Below are 20,522 nucleotides of genomic sequence, written 5' to 3'. Positions count from 1 at the left end.
ATATATGAGTTTGTCTCCAACTAAAACTTTTCTCTATATGTGTTTACATCCTTTCATTGACTGTGACAGAGAGCTACAGTATATGAGGCTTACTGCAAACCAGCAGATAACTGAGTCTTTCCTCAACTTGTTTCATGTTGTCATCACAATCTCAACCTGCATCAGAATCTTGTTGGGAAAAAAAAAAATCAGCCTCCTCTGACCTTTCTTTCAGTCTCCACACATTTGTCAGGGACTATTTTCAGATGTGGATTAATGCATATTTGGTGCTACAGTGATTTGTTCTTTCAGCAGCTGAAAAGGAGAAGATTACCAAGCTTTTCTTCAACTTGTGTAAAGAAAAACTGTTTTTTTATAGCTCGGGGGAATGAATCGCTTTGTTTTTGCAGCTCGGCTATTGATTCTGAAGCTTATGATAATATTGTATTGAGGCGAGATGATTAAATAGGTTATGAACAAGCTGACACTTTTGACAGATTAGCTTTCATCTTATTTGGAGGTAAAACTGAAAGTGAGTTCACTGTCACTTATAATCCCTCACTGTGAAGCAAAACCATCAGTGTGCAAAACTACGGCGAGTACAGTAGGTCAAAGTGAAGCAGGAAGTTGAGTTTTAATTTTACTGTTCATCTCTGTTTTCTCTTCATAAATAAGTTTATTTAACCTGGAAGTTTGTTTACAACTTGTCTGACTGCTTGTTCTTGTTCTTGCTAGCGATGTTGCTGCATTCTCAAATGTCAGCAGTTCATTTGCTGAATAAGATATTATCATAACCAACAGAAATGGAGGCTGGAGCTAAGCAAGTAAGGTAGAGAGAGGGGTACGACATGCAACAAATGTCCGCTACCAGAATGAAGCTGTGGACATTGCTGTTATACGGTATACATCTTAACCAGTAGGCTACTGGGACGTGTTTCTTTGTTTTTACAATCACAAACTTGTAGGAAGAAACACAAGAAGCCCAAGCTGACCAATCACCATTCTTGAGGTCTCCACATGTCATCTCTGTAGCCGGTGTAGCCGCGACACCTTTAATGCACATGTACAAGCCCACACCCACCTTCAGCTGACTGAGATAAGGCCTCCAGGTGTTGTCCATAAGCTGCAGCCTGTAGCGTTTGGTGAAATACCCCAGGTAGGAGATGAAGGCGGTGATGAGGAGGACGTCCCCGCACAGAGTCCTCTCCTGTTTCCTGAAGTTCTCTACAGCCTCGGCCCAGCGAACGTTCTCTGACGCCAGACCTCCCACCTGAAACACGGAGACAGACCAGCTTTACATCCTGTAAAATCAGATCTAAATTCATTTTCGGCCGCCGTCATCAATGTACAGACACATCAGGAAATCTCCAGAACTACGATGCCTTACTAGCTGCAAGTCCTTTTTTATTAGGTTTTCATACCCTTTATTACATCTCTGCTCATGCAACACTTCTACTCTTTACTGCAGCAATGATGCAATTTCCCATCAGGGATCAATAAAGTTCACCTTAATATCTCTTCCAAACTTGAGAGGCACCCAACTTGGATACAGACTGTAACTTTTCAGCATAAATCACAGAAACACTTTACACTTCAGCGAGTTGACTGCATTTGCATTGATATTTGTGAGTGACTAGCAGATGAGCGCAACTTCTTGTCCTTTTGTTGCTCCCGTCAGGCCTTTTGGAATCTTCCTCTGAATAATTTAGATTATCATACTAACAGTGTCAACACTCATCTTTTTGTTTCGCTGCTGTCAGCAGGAGATTACCACACCGGCAGGTGATGGCGGGATTTATGCATATATGTATGTGTGTGTGTGTGTGTGTGTGTGTGTGTGTGAGTGTCTTAACATATGGAAAGAGAAGCTACACTAACAAGCAGAGATAAGTTTGTGCACTAGTGGTGTGACGCTAAAGCTACTATCTGTATTTTTTTATCTAATAAAAATATCTGTATTCAAATTTATACTGGAGTTGGTTAGCGTTTATACCCGAAGTTGTTAGAAACTGTCAGCTCGGCTGCTCACTAAATATACAGAATACCATTTATAACATACAGTATTTTAACCATCTACCTAAATGAATCAGATCCACTTAGTAAATAAAAAACATGTAACTTTGGTCAATAGTCACACAGCAGCACACAACAGTTAATGGTCCAGGTGGAAATGAATAGTGCACATAGAACAGGAGGTTTTAATAGTGGGCCATAATGCAAGATGTTTCTTTGAATAGTGGAGGTTGTGTATTGTATATAATGGGAGGAGGCGCTGATGAATGTAAATTTGAAAGTTATCAACAGGTCTTAAGTTGTTTATGCAACATGAGGAGGTCCAGATAAAAAGAAAAAGAGTCTGTGAAAAAAGAGAAAGCTATTGACAAATGTGAAAAGCTCTCTTTTCTCGCTTTTCAGACGGTACCTAACTTCAGCTTGTCATTTACTGTCAAGTCTCCGAGGTGCAGACCTTAATATCAGATCATGAGGTAAAAATAATATAAATCAGGCTTTATCCTCCACTGCACAACTAATCTAGTGAAAACTAATGAAAGTTATTGAGGATAAACCCTGCTGAATATCTGAAAATTGAACTTAAAATGATTTACATCTTCTTGCTTTAAGTAGCCTCTAGCGTATTTGTTAACAAAATCTGCATCATGTAAAGTCCTGCTGCTTTGGCTGCTTATAGTTTCCACTATACACACAACAAGTACCTGGTTAAGTCTCAATCTGATTATCATGAGCCAAGAACTGAAGCTTTCAAGGGCGCCTAACTCCTATCATTTCTACCATTTCCAAAGTGATTTATGGACTTTTATTCTCAATTTATCCTCATTCTGCGTCTGATGTCTGTGTGCGTTTCAATTTGGAAAGAAGTGTTGTGACATTTTTAACAAATCGCGTCAATAGGATGATGCGACGACATGAAAATGGATGCTGAATAATGTATTTGCATTCATTTACATCCTCATCTCGCACATCTGTATCTATCTCATGGAAGGAGTGAGTGGAAACAGCTGGGGAAAGAGAGTGTGTTGTGGGTGTAGCTGATGCTCCGTATGACCCCGCTGTCGCTCTCCTCACCAGGCGGTTGGCCAGGGAAATGGTGCGCGCCGTTGATTCTGCTTCCTGTTGGCACTTGAGCTTGTCTGCGGTGGCTTTCTCAAACTTGGCTGTCAGCTTGGCCAGGTTCTCATTAAGGTGCTGATAGGGCCGCAAACACACACACACACACACACACACACACACACACACAGAAACAGAGGAAAAAAAAAATTGGCACTTGTTAAAATACAGCTTAGCCATAAAGAATCCTCAAAGACAGAACAAAGATCACTGAAGTCTTGTGTATGAAAGAAACTTGGGAGCGTGTGAAAAGTTGGTTAAAACTTATCATTCCCTCTGCTATGGATTTGTTTGGCATATGGAAGCAATTAGCACAAGGACAAACAGGATTAATCGGTGGAGAGGCACACAGGTTCATTAGATTAGTTTGAGGATTGCTAATTCCCCTTGGCTCCGAACCCACTCTCCGTTCAAGCGATCTGACTGAGGGCTGGAAAAAAAAAAAAATGACAGAGAGAAGTCATGCTGGATCTTATTAACAGTCGTCACTCTGCACTCTGCGGGGTTTGATGTAAGCGGACGCCGCAGCGTCCCGAGCACCGCGCTCTGCTGGGGCTCTCTGGCTCTCTGTTGTGCTGAATGTCAAACGCCACTGAAAAACAATTATTTACAGCTGCTTTTATCAATAGAGTTTTTAGGTTGATGGATTTGGTTTTAGATAATGAAGAGTAAAAGCCTTTAATAGCACTTACACCAGCTTTGTATCGATGAAATACTGGTGGTGTATCATTACTGGCAGAGCGCATGTGTCAACTGTCACTCAAGCTTTGATAAAATAATTCATATCCTGAATTTCTGTTTCAGTTTATAGCATTTGGTTGGTTGTTTTTTTTATTTTATTTGTTGCATCAAAATATTATTATACTGCTTATCTTCAGGGTTTGATAGAACTGTTGATTATACTGATGTCTAAAGAATCTTTTATGTGTAAGTGCTGAGATTTTTAAGTTTTCAGCACACGCTCTGCTTTGTTAAAAAAGTCAGCCCCACAAACTGAGACTTTAAGACTCTATTTAGTATTTGTGTCAGTGTGTTTTTGTGTGACTGAAAAACAAGAGCAGGACTTCAAAGAATAGAAAGGAACTAAAGTCCTTTCTTTAATAAGATGGTAATACATAGGTTCTCTGGATTTTAGATATTGAAATTGCCTTTGACAGATATACTTGGCATCTAACAAACAGACTCTTTCTTGTATGCTCAGTGCAACGCAAAGGCTTACATTGATCTTGCTCTTGATGGCGGCGAGCTTCTCCTGTGCAGCAGCCAGCTCCGCGTTGGCCTTGCTCAGAGCTTGACGTTTGGGCTCCACCTCGCAGTAAACCTCGTAGAACTTGACGATGTTTAAAACCCAGGAGCAGAGGCCCGCCGCCGCATATGACTTGGAAGCCACCAGATCTGGCTGGAATTCTGGATCCTGGAGAGGGATGAAATGATGAACACACAAGTGCAAAAGTGCAAAGTGTAATTCTGATCAAACACTCGCACATCAGAGCTCTGATTGATTCGAGTCAGACTGAGAGCTAAAAAAAATATACTGCCCCTTCAAAGACAAACTCACTGACAGCATATTCAGTCAAAACTGAGTTGAGACCACTTGTTGACATTTGTTTTGCCACACAAAAAATAATTAACCCTATGACCTCAGCAACAGAGGGACAACCAGCTAGATAGCTGGCTAAAGCAAGAGAGCTAGCTTACGTTAAAGCTAGCTAGTGAGATAGCCACAGCTAGTCTTTGAAATTCATATATTTTCCCTACCTGTTTCCGGTGTTGAAAAATATTTACTGTTTTGGTAATTCAACATGTTTTAGTAATTCAGTTTACACCACATACATGAAGTAGTAATGAGTAGCTAATTCCAATAACAATGAAGAAAAAAATGCAAAAAAGTAACACTAGATGAGTTAGCCTAGCCTAGCTAAAGAGAGCAGCACAGACTGTAATCTCACTGCTGACTTTGGCAGAATTCATGTAATTTGCAATGGTTAAGCTACCTGAATTGCATATTTAAATGTTGTAAATTATATATTATTTCATTATAATAAGGTTCATTAACTGAAATGAAGACAGCTTTTTAGAATTATTCTTATTAATAAGAAGATGAATAATAAGAATAAGAAAACAGTTGAAAAGTAGCTGCTGCTGTGCATCTTTCAGCACCACAGAGGCAGAGAGAGAGAGAGAGAAAGAGAGAGACACGCTGTTTATTTCAGTAACAGTAGTACACTTAATTGCTGTTAGAAAATATGTTCAAAGACCATTTTACTAATCCACCCTCCTGTGTGTAAAAATTACACCTTTGTACCCTTGAGTGTTACGGTTCATACATTAATTTTATTTTCTGTTTTACAAAGGTGAGAGGGAAAATCAAGTCCTTCATGAATGCTGTAGCTAACTGCCGTTTCAGAAAAACAAACTCTCCTTTCTTCGCCCACCAACCCCACGAGATTTCTGACCAATGAACGGCATGACAGCTCCCACATGGCTTTTGTTGACAGATTTTGGTTTGCTTCAAATTTTGCCATGTAAAAGCCAAACGACACCAAAGGAAAAACACACAACTCATCAACCGATTCAGACCCAAGCAAACAGGTGTGAAAACACCCTTAGGTTGCTCCGAGTACAAATCATTCTTTCTGCGGCCGAGTTGGGTTGTGAACTCTCTGTCGTCATTACTACACGGCTGATGAATTATTCACTCATCTCAGCTTGACCTACATTTCATTTCAGATCGATGAAAGTGACGTTATGTGACTCCTGTCAATCATGCAGTGCTTTCAATGCAGCGGTACTGTGGCTGTCTCATGAGGCAGACGGCCACACTAGTGCTGCTTTTTTTCACAAATATCTGTTTTTTTTTTTAACAATTTGATTATATAATCCAATTCAGAATATTCATTGACAGCCCTACTCCTGCATTAATTAGTAAATAAATTAACTTTGTGTAATTTCCTCTTGAAAACTTACAGTCTCAGTTGGTCATAAACATAAATTCTACATTTATGTCACAGTTTTTGTTGACATTGTCAGAAAGGTGATAATTCTACTTTATGTTCACTATTGAGGTCGTAGTAGGTGGTGGTGGTGGTGTACTGGGGTGCATTATATTGAAAAGTGTTCCTAATATTTTGCCCTCCTCATGTATGTTAATGGAGTAGACAAAATAGTAGGAACACCATTCAATATAATGCACTCCAGTACACCACCACCACCCACTACAACCTCAATAATTACAACACATTACTACTATTAAATATTAAAGGACTTTTAAAAGTAAAACGATGTCACATTAATAGCCTCTAGCAAGTGAAAGTGTGTGGTGTACATAGTAAATTTAGAGTGAATTTTGGCTTTATCTGCTGCTCTGACATACCTAGTATCCACTTCATTAAACTTGATAATCAGGGCGGCTGTTAAATTTGTAACGCTTAATTAACCGTATGATTTTCACTGGCTGTCATTTGGATGCTCGACAGCAATAATGTGCCGCTGTCATTGTAGTCACACCACTGCTAAATTTAAGACTTATTAGTTGAACTTGCCGAGCGACAGACAGTTACTTGAAACACTCGCCTGCAGGTAAGGCTGGATAGCTTTCAGACAAGCTTCTGGGATGTTCTCCTTGTTGAAGTTTATCAGAGAGTCCAGGAAGGCGTCCACTTTGGCCATCATCACCTTCGCAGCCTTCCAGCTACGATCCTTTGGGACTTTGCCGCCGGGCGCCATCAGGACCATGACAGCCGCAGTGACGTTGGTCACCGCTGCCACCGGAGAGCCGAACGACTTCAGCTCTGTCAAGTTGTTCTGAAGTAGAGAAGGTAGAGTGAATAATGGATGGAAAATGAAAGAGCTGTGATTTAATTGAGTTTGAAAGACTGCACATCTCTGTGGTCTGCTGGGGGGGGGGGGGGAGAGAAAAAAGAGAAAAAAGGATTAGAATAAAAGAAGACGAACCTATGCTGACTTTGAGAAGACAACAGAGAATTCTAATTAGGGCATCTTTAGAAAGCTCTAAGCAGTGATTGAACTGTCTGTTCTGCTTGTTTGAACAGAGAGCACCTTTTAAACACAGAGGGTGTTTTTGAAAATCCCCCAGGCTGCTCATAAACCTACATGGGATGCGAGGATGAAGCTAAATGCCTACAGAACATAGAGAAGACATTATTTTAGCAAAGACCCGGCTAATTCCTGTGATTCAATAATCTTTTATACAGTTCAAGGCCTGTGTGGACATGACTTATTCCACTGAAGCTGGGAAAAACTATATCAAACAAAGAAAAAAAGACGACAAACCCTCTTAAAAAAAAAAAAAAAAAGAAGAAAACCGAGAGAGAAAAGTATGATGGAGCAAATCAATAAGACACAGCGAGGGATAAGAGAGTAACTGACCTTATTTAGAGTGTTAAGGGCATCCTGCGCAGCGAGGAGAGCTGGTTCAGCCTTGGCTAAGTCCTCCTCACAGTCTCTCTGTTTGCCGCTGACCACCACAGCGATGGCGGCGACCTTTTGCTCTTCCTCATCAGCCACGGCCTTTTCCTTGGACACCTTCTCAGTTTCTATCCCAACCACCTGGGGGACGGCACACAGGATTTATTGCTGGGTTAATGTTGCAAGCTGAGTCAGTGGCTTAGTTTTCACAGCATGGCTTTCCGCGTGGGTACACTCTGAAAATAAACAACTATTTCAGTGTTCAGATGAAACTGTGTGTTTCCTAATAGATGGAAAAAAAGTGGACATTCAACTGGCTGAATATGGAGCTAGAAATCTGCGCTACGTAGCTTCGAATGCTGGCAAACCCAGAGTGGCAGCAAGAGAAGTTCAACGTGTAAGAACGTCGTACAGCATGCTAATGTTTACCCCTCCGACCTATTTGAGATCGATTTGCGACATAAGATAACAGAAGATGAAAAAGATTTAAGGTTTTTAAGTCCAGCTTCTTTCTTTCTTTTTTCCTCACGCTTTTACTCGCTGTAGCAGAGCTGTTTCTACGCCCGACGCCAGAAATCCATTTGTGGATTATCCAAAGTAACAGGGACGTTGTGTCTGGGAGGACAAGCTGCTGCTGAATTTTTTTAAATGTCAGTTTTCATTTCTTTGAGCACCACAAGCAAAATGCCGCCTCACCTTCATTGTATTAGGGTCACTGGAGAAATCTCAGAGACAGATATCTGAAAACCTGGATAAATATAACCAGAGCTACCAGCTACACACACCAGCAGAGGTACTGTAAGTGAAACAATATCAACATTTAACAGTCATATTTTCTGCGGTGAGTCTAAAAAGGAGCAAAATGTTCTTGCCTGGATCAGCTTGTCAGCGTCCTCGTTCTTCTGCTTGAGTTCCACTTCTTGAGCAGCCAGCTTGGCCTTGAGGTCATCCACCTATCAGAGGATGAGACGAGGAGGCCGGGAGGTCAGGAGGATGTGATTGGCTGACACTGTAGGCAAGACTGGAGATCTGGATGAATAAACTGTGGATCTTATTCACCAGACCGGAATGAAAGAGCCTCTCTCCATTCATGTACATACTGTATGCTTCTACAGCAATCTGTCTGTTAACTGAAACTTAAAGGTACACTGTGGAGGTTTCTTGTAAACAAACAGCAGTTGTGGAAACTATGGAAATATTGGACTTTTCCCTCTGCATTTATTTGACAGCTGCAGTTAGTAGCTACTTCAAAGATGAATATGCTATATAATACATTAAACCAGCAGCCATATAAAGTAAAATTAGCTCCAACTCAGCATACTAGGTTAAAACAAATTCATGATTCAGAAGTGCCTGAAAATCAAGCTAACAGGTACACTTCCTGTCAGGCAAAGTCAAGCCAAGTTAGTTGATCTTTATGCTAAGCTACGCTAAACACATCCTGAGTTCAGACACACTCTTGGACACAAAACAAATAAGCACTTTTCCCAAAATGTTGAACTATTCCATAAACGGGAATTCAGACGAATGACGAAGCCTTTCTGGTCTTCACACGTTGGGAGGAAGAACAGAACACATGCTATAAAACGAGGGGAGTGATCAATAGAGCGCAGGGGCAGGCTGCCGACAATAATCTATTTTTGTCTCATTAAATGGTATAAGTAGCAATCAGTGTGTATATCATGGGCACTAATGAATCTATCGCTATCATCTAATTGAATCTCTCGGGTGGTTTTGAAGGACTGATCATTTGTTTTTCTTGTTTGTATCATCGTTGGATCTTATTAGTAATACAATCGCTGATCGAGCAAGATGGCAGTTTAATTGAAACCTAAACATCTCCTCGGTTCTTCAAAGCAATAAAGAAGATTTCTGTGGCTCAGGAAATTCCAACAAATAAGCTTCACAAAAGGGGTCTAACCCTTTGCGGATAACATTTTGTGCCCTGCAGGATTGTGCCGTGGACCATGCATGTGACCTTTAATCCATTACTACAAAAAAAATCGGATTCTTGTCCGAGCAGATAAAGGGGAAGGAAAGGATGAATGGCGTGCATATCTGGAAAAGAAATAAAAGCTTTAAGATCAAGAGCCGCTATCAGCACACACACACACACACACACACATATACACAAATGCACAGACCAAGGACGGTCGTAAAGAGAAATTAAAGCTGTTACAAAGTCCTCATAACTCCACCGACAAATAGGGCTCTGCATTACCGTCCAACTCCATCAAAATGTTGCACTGGGGAAATAAAAACAGACGGTTTTTCATGCTTGTCTTTCAGCTAATTAACAAACAGGAAATCAGGCCGGAGGGAAGACAACCCTTTCAGGTTGTGATGATTCCGTGCAAAAGATTCGGTTGAACATTAGACGAGCACCAAGTGAGCCATCAACATGATGAATAGTCAGGGGGGGAAGACAGCGGTGGGGAGGGTGAAGAGGGACAAACTAATTGGTGGGAGACATGGGTGATATTCAATACATCTGAGCGGCTTCTGTGTTGTGTTTATCATCTTGCAGATAGAAATCCAAGCCTCTCTCTCTCTGTTCCTGGCTGGCTTTAAAAAAAAAACATGGCTACAGCCCACTCTCACTCCCTGTTACTGTAAATGTAGATTACAACTATTGTTTCTTAAGGCAAGATAAGATACCGAAGCAGGCGACTATATCCATTCATCCACATGCGTGATGGCTTATGGACTCAAAACCGTTCCGTTTCGATTCAACGGAGTTTTGGATTTCAGTGTTTGGCTGGCATTGCCGTGGTGATAAGTATAGCTTCATTCATGCAACAAAGAGACATCTGGCTGTGTGCGTATAGGGAGGGAAAAAAAAAAGTCTAATGTTTCCAGTTATGATCCTTCTAAGGGAAACCTGGGATTTTTTCTTCTGAATGCAAAGAGCTGTCGGGACTCATCAGATCTTTGTTAAAGATTAGGCTCAAAGACTTACATCTAACACCGCCCCTGTCAATTACTATTACTGCTTTTACTTCCACGAGTTTTACTTGTACTAGTGCTACTGATACTACAACTGCTACTACTAGTATTACTAATACTAGTCCTATAACTATCCTATACTACTATTATTACTAGGACAAATAATACTATCACTACAACTGCTAGTATTACTATTATACTAGGATTACTATTACTACTTCAACTGCAACTACTACTATTATTATTCCTACTACTTGTACCACTCTACTCGTACTATTGGTATTACTATTACAACTCTATGGAAAGCTGTGTGACATGTTAGTAAGACTGTCAGTGTTACTAGTTCAGTATTGGGCCACTCATGCATCAGAAAGCTGACTAGTTGGGACTTTGGTGCTACTATTGTGGTGTATTACTAGACATATTACTAGTCCTTCCACTGTAACTACTCCTCCTACCTGCAGTATTACTAGTGCTACCACTATTACTATAACTGCTACTAATATTACTACTTCTATTACTACTTGTACTACTAAGTAAGTATTACTATTACTGCTACTTGTACTATTAATATTCATACAACTACTATTCCTGCTATTATGTCTGCGCAAGCTTGTGTGCGTGACTCGACGAATGTTTATGAGTGGTTGAGCACAGTGAATCCACAACACACACACACACACACACACACACACACACACACACACCCACACACACACACACACACACACACCACTACTCAAGGCTAGACCAGCCAAAGGTGGACACAACCTCCACAAATTTGAAGAGGAAAAAAAAACATGCAACTAATGTGTCCTCAGGGGAGCAGATGACTCATACACTCATACAGCATCTCCTACAGTCCCCCCCACCACACACACACACATACACACACATTGTTGCTTTAACCCTCCTGGTCCTTGTTTATCATGACCACAGCAGCCCCTGGTGAGCCACAGATCCTCTTGCACTGAATGTTAAATAACATGATTGTGGATGCACTAACAAACGCAGGGTGCATTAATGGTGGCTCGCTGCTGTAAAGGATGTGCTCTCTAATTAGAAGGTTCCTCGATTACCATACAGCTTCTATATGTGCGCGTCGGCTCGTTCCTACGGCAAACAGACCGCAGGAAACAAAAACATAGAACGCTCTGTGGCTTTCCACACGCTGACGTCATTTCTGCATAAGGTGTATTTATGCATATGTGTGATTTTGTGCGGGTGGGCATGTGTGGGCATGTTTATGCAAAGCAGTGCAGATGCACGGTATGTAAGAGCCAAATTGTGTGTGTGTGTGCTTTAACATTTACTTGCATAGCATACTAGACCCACTATAATTAGGGCTGCTTCACACACAGACCTTCTGTTGCATTATTCATATACTGTAGATCTCCTCTGCAAAGGTGTTGAGATGGTAAACATTTGAACAAATGGATCCAGGTGTAGATATTAAAGATGGAAACATCAAATGATATAAATAAATATTTCAAATGGCAAAATAAAGAAAAGGCAGGAAGAGTCATGCAGGTATTTTTCTGCTCTTTGTGTTTTTACAGAGATAATTAGTGTGTGTGTATATGTGTGTATGGAAAAGGTGTGGACATAGCGGCAAGTATAACAGCCTACTACAACTATGACAACTACTTCTTCTACCACAAACTACTACTACTACTACCATTACTACTACTACTATCATCATTACTATTACTACTACTACCACCGCTACCACCTCTACTATCATTACTACACTGCTACTATTATCATTACTATTACTACCACTGCTACCACTTCTACTACCATTACTACTACTATTATCATTACTAATACTACCACTGCTACTATTTATACTGCTAGTATTACTACAACAACTACTGCTACAACTGTTATAAGCACTACTATTACGTTTGGTACTATTAGTACCACAACTGCATTTACCATTACTGTTACTACTATGACTGTGACTATTATTATTACTGCTACTGCTACTACTACTACTAGTAACTACTACTAGCATTTGCACTACCAGTATTTTACCTAATACTACAACTACTGCTACAACTGTTGCTACTACCACGACAATTACCACTATGACCACCACCACCACCACTATTACAAGTATCATTATTTCTACCACTACTATTAACAACGTTAATCATTTTTTAATTGGGAGAGAAAGTAATTGCAATAAAAACATAAGAACAACAGTGTAACAGAGATCTGTAGAAAAAAGTTTAAACAGTCAAAAATAATCACACAAAGCCCACAGATAGAGAAAAAGACATCAAAGAGAATTTTAAAATAGTAACATATACTCTGGTGGTAACATGACAGTGCTGTATTGTGCAAACAATAAGATGTCTTAGTCAGTCAGGAAATAGAGACAATAAAAATGTGTTTTGCAGCAGGATTTTAAAAAAAGAGACAGTGCCAGCAGTGTGAATACTAAGTGGAGGATCATTCCAGAGGTGTAGAGCAGAGGTGCCGGTACAGCAAAAACTTGATCAAGCCTTTTGATTTTAACCATGACTGTGGAGCAGCTAGACTATCAGCTGTTAGAGGCCTTTTGGACAGTAGGAAAATTCACTGATGTAATCCAACAGCTTATTTCTGAAAAACAAATACATCAATACATGGAGATGTACGCTCACCAACCACTTTATGTTTATTACTGAGGGCGTAGTGGGTGGTGGTATACATTATATCAAAAAGTAATTTTCTGTCCACCTCATTAATAAACACGAGGGGGCAAAATATTATCTAGAATTTTCTTTCCCAAACAAGATATCAACCATTAGATTAACAGCTAACACGTACAGTGGAAACTTTGCCACTGCAGTGACTCTCTGATTTTAGTCCTTGGCCTTGCTTTTCATTCTAGCCACATAATGTCAACCAATTTACACCTGTGCTGTCAGGTGAATGGCACTCATTACCTGGTATAGTAGGAAACCAGCAGTACTCATGGTCTCAACAAACACAGATGGAAAAACTGTGTGGCTGAATTAAAGGAAAGTTTGGCTATTGGCTCTTATTCACATGGTATGCTATGGGTCAACTATGGGTCATGCTTATTCTGTTGTAGAGATCCAGGAAATGTGAATCCTGGCGAATATTTTTCTAGAGAGCACACATGCTAAATCGACAGCGACCCACAGCTAACCAGCTAGTTTAGTGAGCCAGCAAGTTCCCCCACAAGTAGATTGGCATGCAGTTAGTAAAAATAGCTAATCCACTGGACAAATTTCTGCAGAACTTTAGTTCCTGTGAAACTGAAATTTGTTAGAAAAGGTTTAGAAGGCTTGTCCTGCTTGCCCCAATATGTTGTTTCGCCCGAGTTTGTGTTACCCAGATCTCAAGGTGGCGGATACAAAGTTAGCATGACCCATAGTCAGGAAGTCCACATTCATGAGTACCTACATTTTCCTTTAAGGACCAGTGTCTAAGACTTAATGGCATCTAATGGTGAGGCTGCAGCCAACAGAATACTCCTCGCCTCCCCCTCCCCTTCCAAGCGTGTAGGAGAAAACACAAAAGGCTCTCTCAAGAGCCAGTGTTTGGTTTGTCCATTCTGGGCTACTGTAGAAACATGGTGGTGCAACATGGGCTCCGTGGAAGACGACCCGCTCCCTATGTAGATATAAAAGGCTCATTCTAAGTTAACGAAAACACAATTCTTATTTTCAGGTGATAATACACTAATTAAAACATACTTATGAATATTATATTCCATTTCTGCCAAGTCATTCCACAACATGCCACTAAATTACACACACTGCACCTTTAAACATAAGCAAAAAGAATTACTAAATTAAACTTGTTTACAAATCAAAAAAGGTTACAACTGTTTCAAAATATGCAGCATTTCAAAATAAAATATCTCTATTGGACTAACAATGTGTTTGGGATCAATGAATGGTCTTTGTCTTTCAAGACAAGTGCTTGCATGCATTTAGCACAAGCAAACTTTCATTGTACTGCCCAATTATTTCAACCAGTTTCCTTGTCTTGAAGTCCATCCCCACATGAAGTCACTTGAATTCTATAAGTATAATATTTTGATGTTTATTCAAAGAGATTTTAAATTAAAAGCAGTTTTTGGGTTAGCTTTAAGGTAACGTAATCCATTTGGAGCTTCCTTCACACTCATGGAAATATGCCAGTCAAACTAGCCTTACAACGGTTCTCTAACTGTTGACAAAATATACACAAATGACACCACAAGGTCCATTTAATAGCAATTCTGGAGCTTTCAATCATATCATGTGATCTCTATCAAAAGGTGGTCTTTCTTGTCCATGTTGACTTAATTGTTTATGCCAGATTTAAACATTCTCAACTTCTTAAAGACTGTTTTCACATTAAAGAGGGAACATTTAAGATTAGCTCTCCAACTGCTTCCATGCTACCATGGGATTACGTATCACAAATGCTGAAAATTACTAAGAAAATGAATTAGTTGCAGAAAGAACAATTCATTTGTAGAGCTTTAGCCCATTATGGCTACGATCGGTCAAGATACTGTGTATGATACTGTTATTTTGGAGGGTGAAACTATAATAAGGGGATATAATACACTGCGACAAGCATTAAAGGTCAGTACCTGAGTGGAGGTGGTGTTGAGCTTCTGCAGGCCGTTCTCCAGCCGCTCCATCTTGTTGGTGAGGTCTTTACTCTTCTGACCCAGCAGACTGTGATACAGTTTGATCTGTTCCAGGAAAGACTTGGGCGTGGTGTAGTTGTAGCGCCGCTCATTGGCCAGGTACTCCTTAGACGTCTGATTGACACTCATATGGACGTACGCCATGAATTTACTGACCGACTCCTTCACTTGAGGCTGCGGGAATTAAAAGTCACACAACTGGTTACTTCACATTAAAAGATGACTGTGCAGATTTGGTGGGAATGCAATATTTCCTGAGGCTCAGACTCTGAATTTAATTTTCGGGATGCTCCGGTCTGCTCTTGAAATTAATATTACATTGGTTGTGTCACGGTGCCTGACATTTGAAATTATATTTTCAGAGTGTGAACATCATTTTTGTGGGTGGCTTCATCCCTGTGTGTATATTAAACTATGAGCTGTTCTCACTTCAATATTCTCCACCTCCTGCAGGAACCTGAAGCTGACCGACTCCAGCGCCTCCTGTGGCCACTCGTGGAACCAGTCGATCGCCGTGCAGTTGACCACTGCGGGGAACTTCCTGCTGCGAACCCTCAGTTTACTACCGACTGGAGAGAAGCACAGAGCCACCTGCCATGCATTCAAAACCACACACACACAGACAGACACACACACACACCAAGGTCAAACAGAATTGAGTGTGAAGTCTGATGCGGCATCGAGCTGGATCATAGTCATTTTCTTTTCTCTGTGAGTACAACTGGAGTCACACACATATACACACACACAGAGTCAGAAGAGAAAGGCAGGGAACTCCTGCTCTGATTAACACTTCTTCACGGTCAAGAGGGGGAATGGGAAACTGTGAATCAATTATTTGCAGCTACATCATTAAGCAAATAAAGCCTCCAGCAAGCATGTGAATTAAAAGACTGTGGTGAGCTCTGGGCTATGTCAGACTGATTTTCACTGTTAGAGAATAACAGCTGGCTTGTTGAGAAACTCAGCCAGATGCTCCATACCATCAGACTAAAGAAACAAACATGCAGAAGGCAAACCCAGAGACACTACTGATAATAAATTAACTGGGGAAAGAAAGAGATGCATATTTATTTCACATTTTTCTGTGACATTTGTTTGACGCGCTGAAGCTTCACCTCGCTGCTTTAATCAGGAGGAATGCTATATTTATATCATTCAACATACTTATCTTGTACAAACAGTAGTTCAAAGCCTTTTTTTCCCTCACTTATGACCCCTTTATACAAAGTCTACTTATAATCCCCCCATCACAGGCTACATGCATGGCTGGATTAACCTGTTAAGGGGCCATGGGGCAAAAATGAGCTGCGGGCCCCTGGTGACCCACACACAGTACGTTACACATGGCATCTTAATCATATTATATTAATTATAATAAGACAGTACTCTTATCTTGGAATACTACATGTATCAAATATGGTAATTTTAAATATCATCAAGTGTAAATTTATGTGTGAATGTGGATTTTTACCCACCAGATGTGGCAGCATCATGTTACAGATGTATCCCGTTTCCCTGGCTACGATGGGTCAAGCTACTGTGTACACAAGTATTGTTTTAGGAGAGTGAAAGTAAAATAGAGGATATATTGTATGGAATACTGCCAGAGATTATGCCCTCTGCTATCTTTACACGCCAGGTCTATTTTTGCCAGAGCAGTCTCTGAAGCATACAATCCACTCCCTCGCTCGCGTACGTATAGAAATGCCAATATTTACTCACAATTGGCATGAAATTAATATTTAACAATGCAATTCATGTGTTATACTCTTTGATTTCATGCAAATACAGCAAAACGTTTTTTTTTTTCTTGTTTGCTTATATAATTTCTTTTTCAAAGTCGGTGAAGCAGGATAAGAAATGCTGTGGTTTTTCCTTCTGCTAATACAGAAACAACAATAAGTGAAACAAGAAAAGTACAGCCACGAGATATCTGTTAACACATGGATCATACATGTCACAGAAATATCAGCAACAACAACTCTAAACAGTAAATGTGTCTGCTGAGGAGCACTCTGATTCTGAAACACTTCCACTGGACATCTGACATAAAGCTGAACTGATAAGTTGATTAATCAATTTAGTTGAGCCACGAAAATGAATTTGCAACTATTTTGATTTTTAAAAAGTCATCTTTTTAAAGTAAGGATGACATGTGTCTCCTCTGATAGTATATAGAATCTCAAAACAAAAACTATCTGATATCCTCTCAGGCTCTGGGTAATTGTGACGGGCATTTTTCAATACTTTATGACATTTTATAGATAAAAAGATTAATTTATTAGAAAATAATTTCCAAACTACCATTAAAAGTTCCTCATCCAAACTCTGAACTGGGGAAGACTGGTTTCTGGTATGGTATGCACCTTTCTACTGGATTAAACTGCAACACACTCATTCCATGTTTCATTAGAACAATGTTTAGAGTCCTGAAGATGTAACACTATACAATATTAGTCAAGAAAAAATGTGGCAGAATTCCATATTTTTAATATTATTATTATTCCCTTCCTTAGTAATCATCTTTCAACCCTTTAGTCTCATCTCACGACACCTTGTGAGGGTCCTGACACTGGTGCCCCGCTGGAACCACAGGTCCAAATCATATTCTGCTCCGAGGAATGATTGTAGTGATGATTTGCATTTTTAGTCTGGTTTGCAAAGTGATGCTCAGCGTGCAGAGCTACATGCAGAGACACACTCTCAGCATGTTTCCGTGCAAACACTCTGAATAAGATTAACAACATTTTTAAAAGGAGGTGCCCCCCTTCCTTCCATCCAGACAGACAATTTTGAGAGACCAAACATTTAGAAATCCACTCTTCACAAGCCTGTGCCCACATCTCTGCCTTCCTCATTTATTCACTCTCCAACCCGGGGAGGCTTGAGCTGGGAGCGAGGCGGGGGTGGAGGATGTGGGTGGGTGGGTGGCGGTGGTGGTGGGGGTGTGGGTACACGCTTTAATAATGACAGGATAAGCAACCCCCTGGAATCCCTCTCCCCGGGGGGAACAAAACGGTTACACGTTGGTGAAATTATCTGCAGCTAAACGGTGGCTTTTCTGCTCACACTGGTGATTTATAATGACGTCCACCGCCTCCGAAAACATTCAAGTTCATTTGAAAATGTCATGAAAGAAAATTGTCTGGGGAGAGGCTTCATCATAAAACCAGATGTTTATCCAAGTATGTTTTTTTTTTATTTTTTTTTATTTTGGAATCGTAAATTAGGGTGTGAGGCAGCATGCTGTTGCTATATTAAGAGTAGGTGGAGATCAAATACACACGCGGCTCTACGAGAGAGATTAATGACAAACTTTCTCCCTGAGGAGAGCCACTGAGAACAACTTTTTCTGGATCATTAGTTGTGAAATTCACAGTAACAAAGAACACACGGCTCTTTGTCCTGTACCTGTCTGACTATCTGATTGCTTCACCTTGAGCTGTCTCCGAACCCGGTCGATGAAGAACTTCCAGCAGTTTTCCCTTGTATCCATCAATCCCGAGCCGCGCACCTCTGGCCTCACGCTGCCAATGATGTTCTCCACCTCGTCGTCTGGGAACAGGTCAGGAATCTCTCCTTGAATGAATAAAACGATCCACGTTACCGCTGGGAAGACCACCGGGACTGAAGGTGATTTTTTATTTCTGTGAGGACTTTGCTATATTGTTAAGATCTGACTAATACAACCAACTGTTGGTGTGTTGACCCTTTGAACTCTAGGGTGCTTTAGCTCATTTTTAATTTCCTTCATTATAGACTTATGGCATAGTCACTAAATGTGTCCCATAGGACATGTTATATATGTTATATATCTGCTATAGGGAAAATGCCATCATTTTGCATGTGAGAAGTAATATACATGCTTGAGGTGACTTTTTATGGAACAAAAACTAAAAATGTCTTTATGTCCAGAGGTTTTTAATACAGCACAATATCCATACATGAATGGGTAGAGGAGACTGTCAGGGTTCCAGGGATATAAGAACCATGTTGATGTGACATTCTGAGTGTTAGTAATGTCAAAAAATGTACTGATAGTGCCAAACAGACACAATCCAGAATCCCCATTTTCACTGATTTTATCATCTTATTGTTCTGCTGATTGAAACTGTTCTGTGTCAACCAGCAAGACATTTTGTTTTTGGGAAAGAAAACAATGTCTTTTATTTTTTACATTATTTTATCAACACCTCAGGCTTGGATGAAGCCATAAAAAGACTGACTGGGTTTCTTTTACCAGAGAAAAACACATAAATGTGATGATAATGAACCAAGATCTCAAATTATAAGGAACTCTAAACTTAATTGTAACCCTCTAGGCAGAGGAGATGTCCATTTTTAATTTTTGGCCCTAACCCCTTAAAAATAAATCTGGACTTTTTAATTATATTACATCAGTATGAATACCATTAAAAACAGGTGATACCTAAGGAGCTTCTATAATTTGTTAAACATTGTTTGCAACAGCTTCTTTGCCAGTGCAAGAAAACAAAGAAATTATTAATGTCGTCCTCCCATCCCTCAGTAGAGGACGGCAGAGGTATGATCACATGATCAAACTCATGAATAAGACAAGGTATCATAGTGCTGGGAATAAGGTGGATATTACAGGTAGATAAGCTAGCAAGGCTACTGAAAACTAGCCTACTGACGCCTTTAGCCGTCACCTGCCTTGCAGGTTGCTTCAGTCTCCCAGTTTGGTGTTTTAGCTTCTTGGTTTTTACTGTTGTGTCAAAAACGATTGAGATGTTTATATGTGACATGTTAAAATGTAAAGTGTAAAAGTCATAGAACCAGCAAACTCAGTAATGCCAGTTATTTAGCAATAATTACCTAAAGTTTGCTAGCATTAGCTAACATTAGCTACTATAAGCTATTGTCATATCAGATCAAGTAAGGCTGTAGCAGCAAAACCACCGATTGTATTGAACTGACATCGGATGCATTTTATTGCTTATAGTTTCAACTTTTGTGAGAGGAAGATGAGTTACTCCTTCTTTGCCTAGTCTTGCTTCAAAAGTCTTTAAATTTGAAATTAGCATTAGCTGTAAAGCAGCACTGAATGTTGTACTGACACTTTTGTATCCTTTCCAGTACTGTACAACATGATGTAGTACATTCATTTATTGCATACTACAAGCTAAATGAATATTAACATAAGTACAGGGGGAATTCTTTGCTGTAATTTTATATTCATATTTCATAATGCACCCTTCACATGTAGAGTAGAAATCTAGAGGTGAATCTTGCTTGCCATCCTTCACACTGATGTGCTGTAGTTGATGAGTAATGCTGCGGGAACGGCACCGCAGTGATTTGTTGCTGTGGCAAAGCAAAAGCATTTCTCTCAAAAAAAAATTAAAAAAAACACACA

At 40.1% G+C, this 20,522-nt stretch overlaps 1 protein-coding gene across 9 annotated transcripts in view; it reads right to left on the bottom strand.

Moving 5' to 3' along the window:
• dnah9 (dynein, axonemal, heavy chain 9) overlaps positions 1-20,522 on the bottom strand; it is a 178,908-nt gene that overhangs the window by 77,913 nt on the left and 80,473 nt on the right. For all 9 annotated transcript variants that reach the window (XR_006092993.1, XM_042398385.1, XM_042398383.1 and 6 more), the window contains 9 exons: positions 18,582-18,724; positions 15,572-15,733; positions 15,083-15,316; positions 8,406-8,486; positions 7,495-7,674; positions 6,679-6,909; positions 4,325-4,519; positions 3,064-3,183; positions 1,061-1,249 (listed from right to left, as the gene is read on the bottom strand). Coding sequence is in view for 8 of the 9 variants with exons in the window: in XM_042398385.1 (XP_042254319.1) it covers positions 1,061-1,249; positions 3,064-3,183; positions 4,325-4,519; positions 6,679-6,909; positions 7,495-7,674; positions 8,406-8,486; positions 15,083-15,316; positions 15,572-15,733; positions 18,582-18,724 (1,535 nt within the window). In the remaining variant the exon portion in view is untranslated. The remainder of the gene's footprint in view (positions 1-1,060; positions 1,250-3,063; positions 3,184-4,324; positions 4,520-6,678; positions 6,910-7,494; positions 7,675-8,405; positions 8,487-15,082; positions 15,317-15,571; positions 15,734-18,581; positions 18,725-20,522) is intronic.

The sequence above is a fragment of the Thunnus maccoyii genome, chromosome 20, assembly GCF_910596095.1.
Source record: "Thunnus maccoyii chromosome 20, fThuMac1.1, whole genome shotgun sequence".
NCBI lineage: Eukaryota > Metazoa > Chordata > Actinopteri > Scombriformes > Scombridae > Thunnus > Thunnus maccoyii.
Note: the sequence above shows the minus strand (reverse complement) of the source record. Positions and strands in the feature narration are given on the sequence as shown.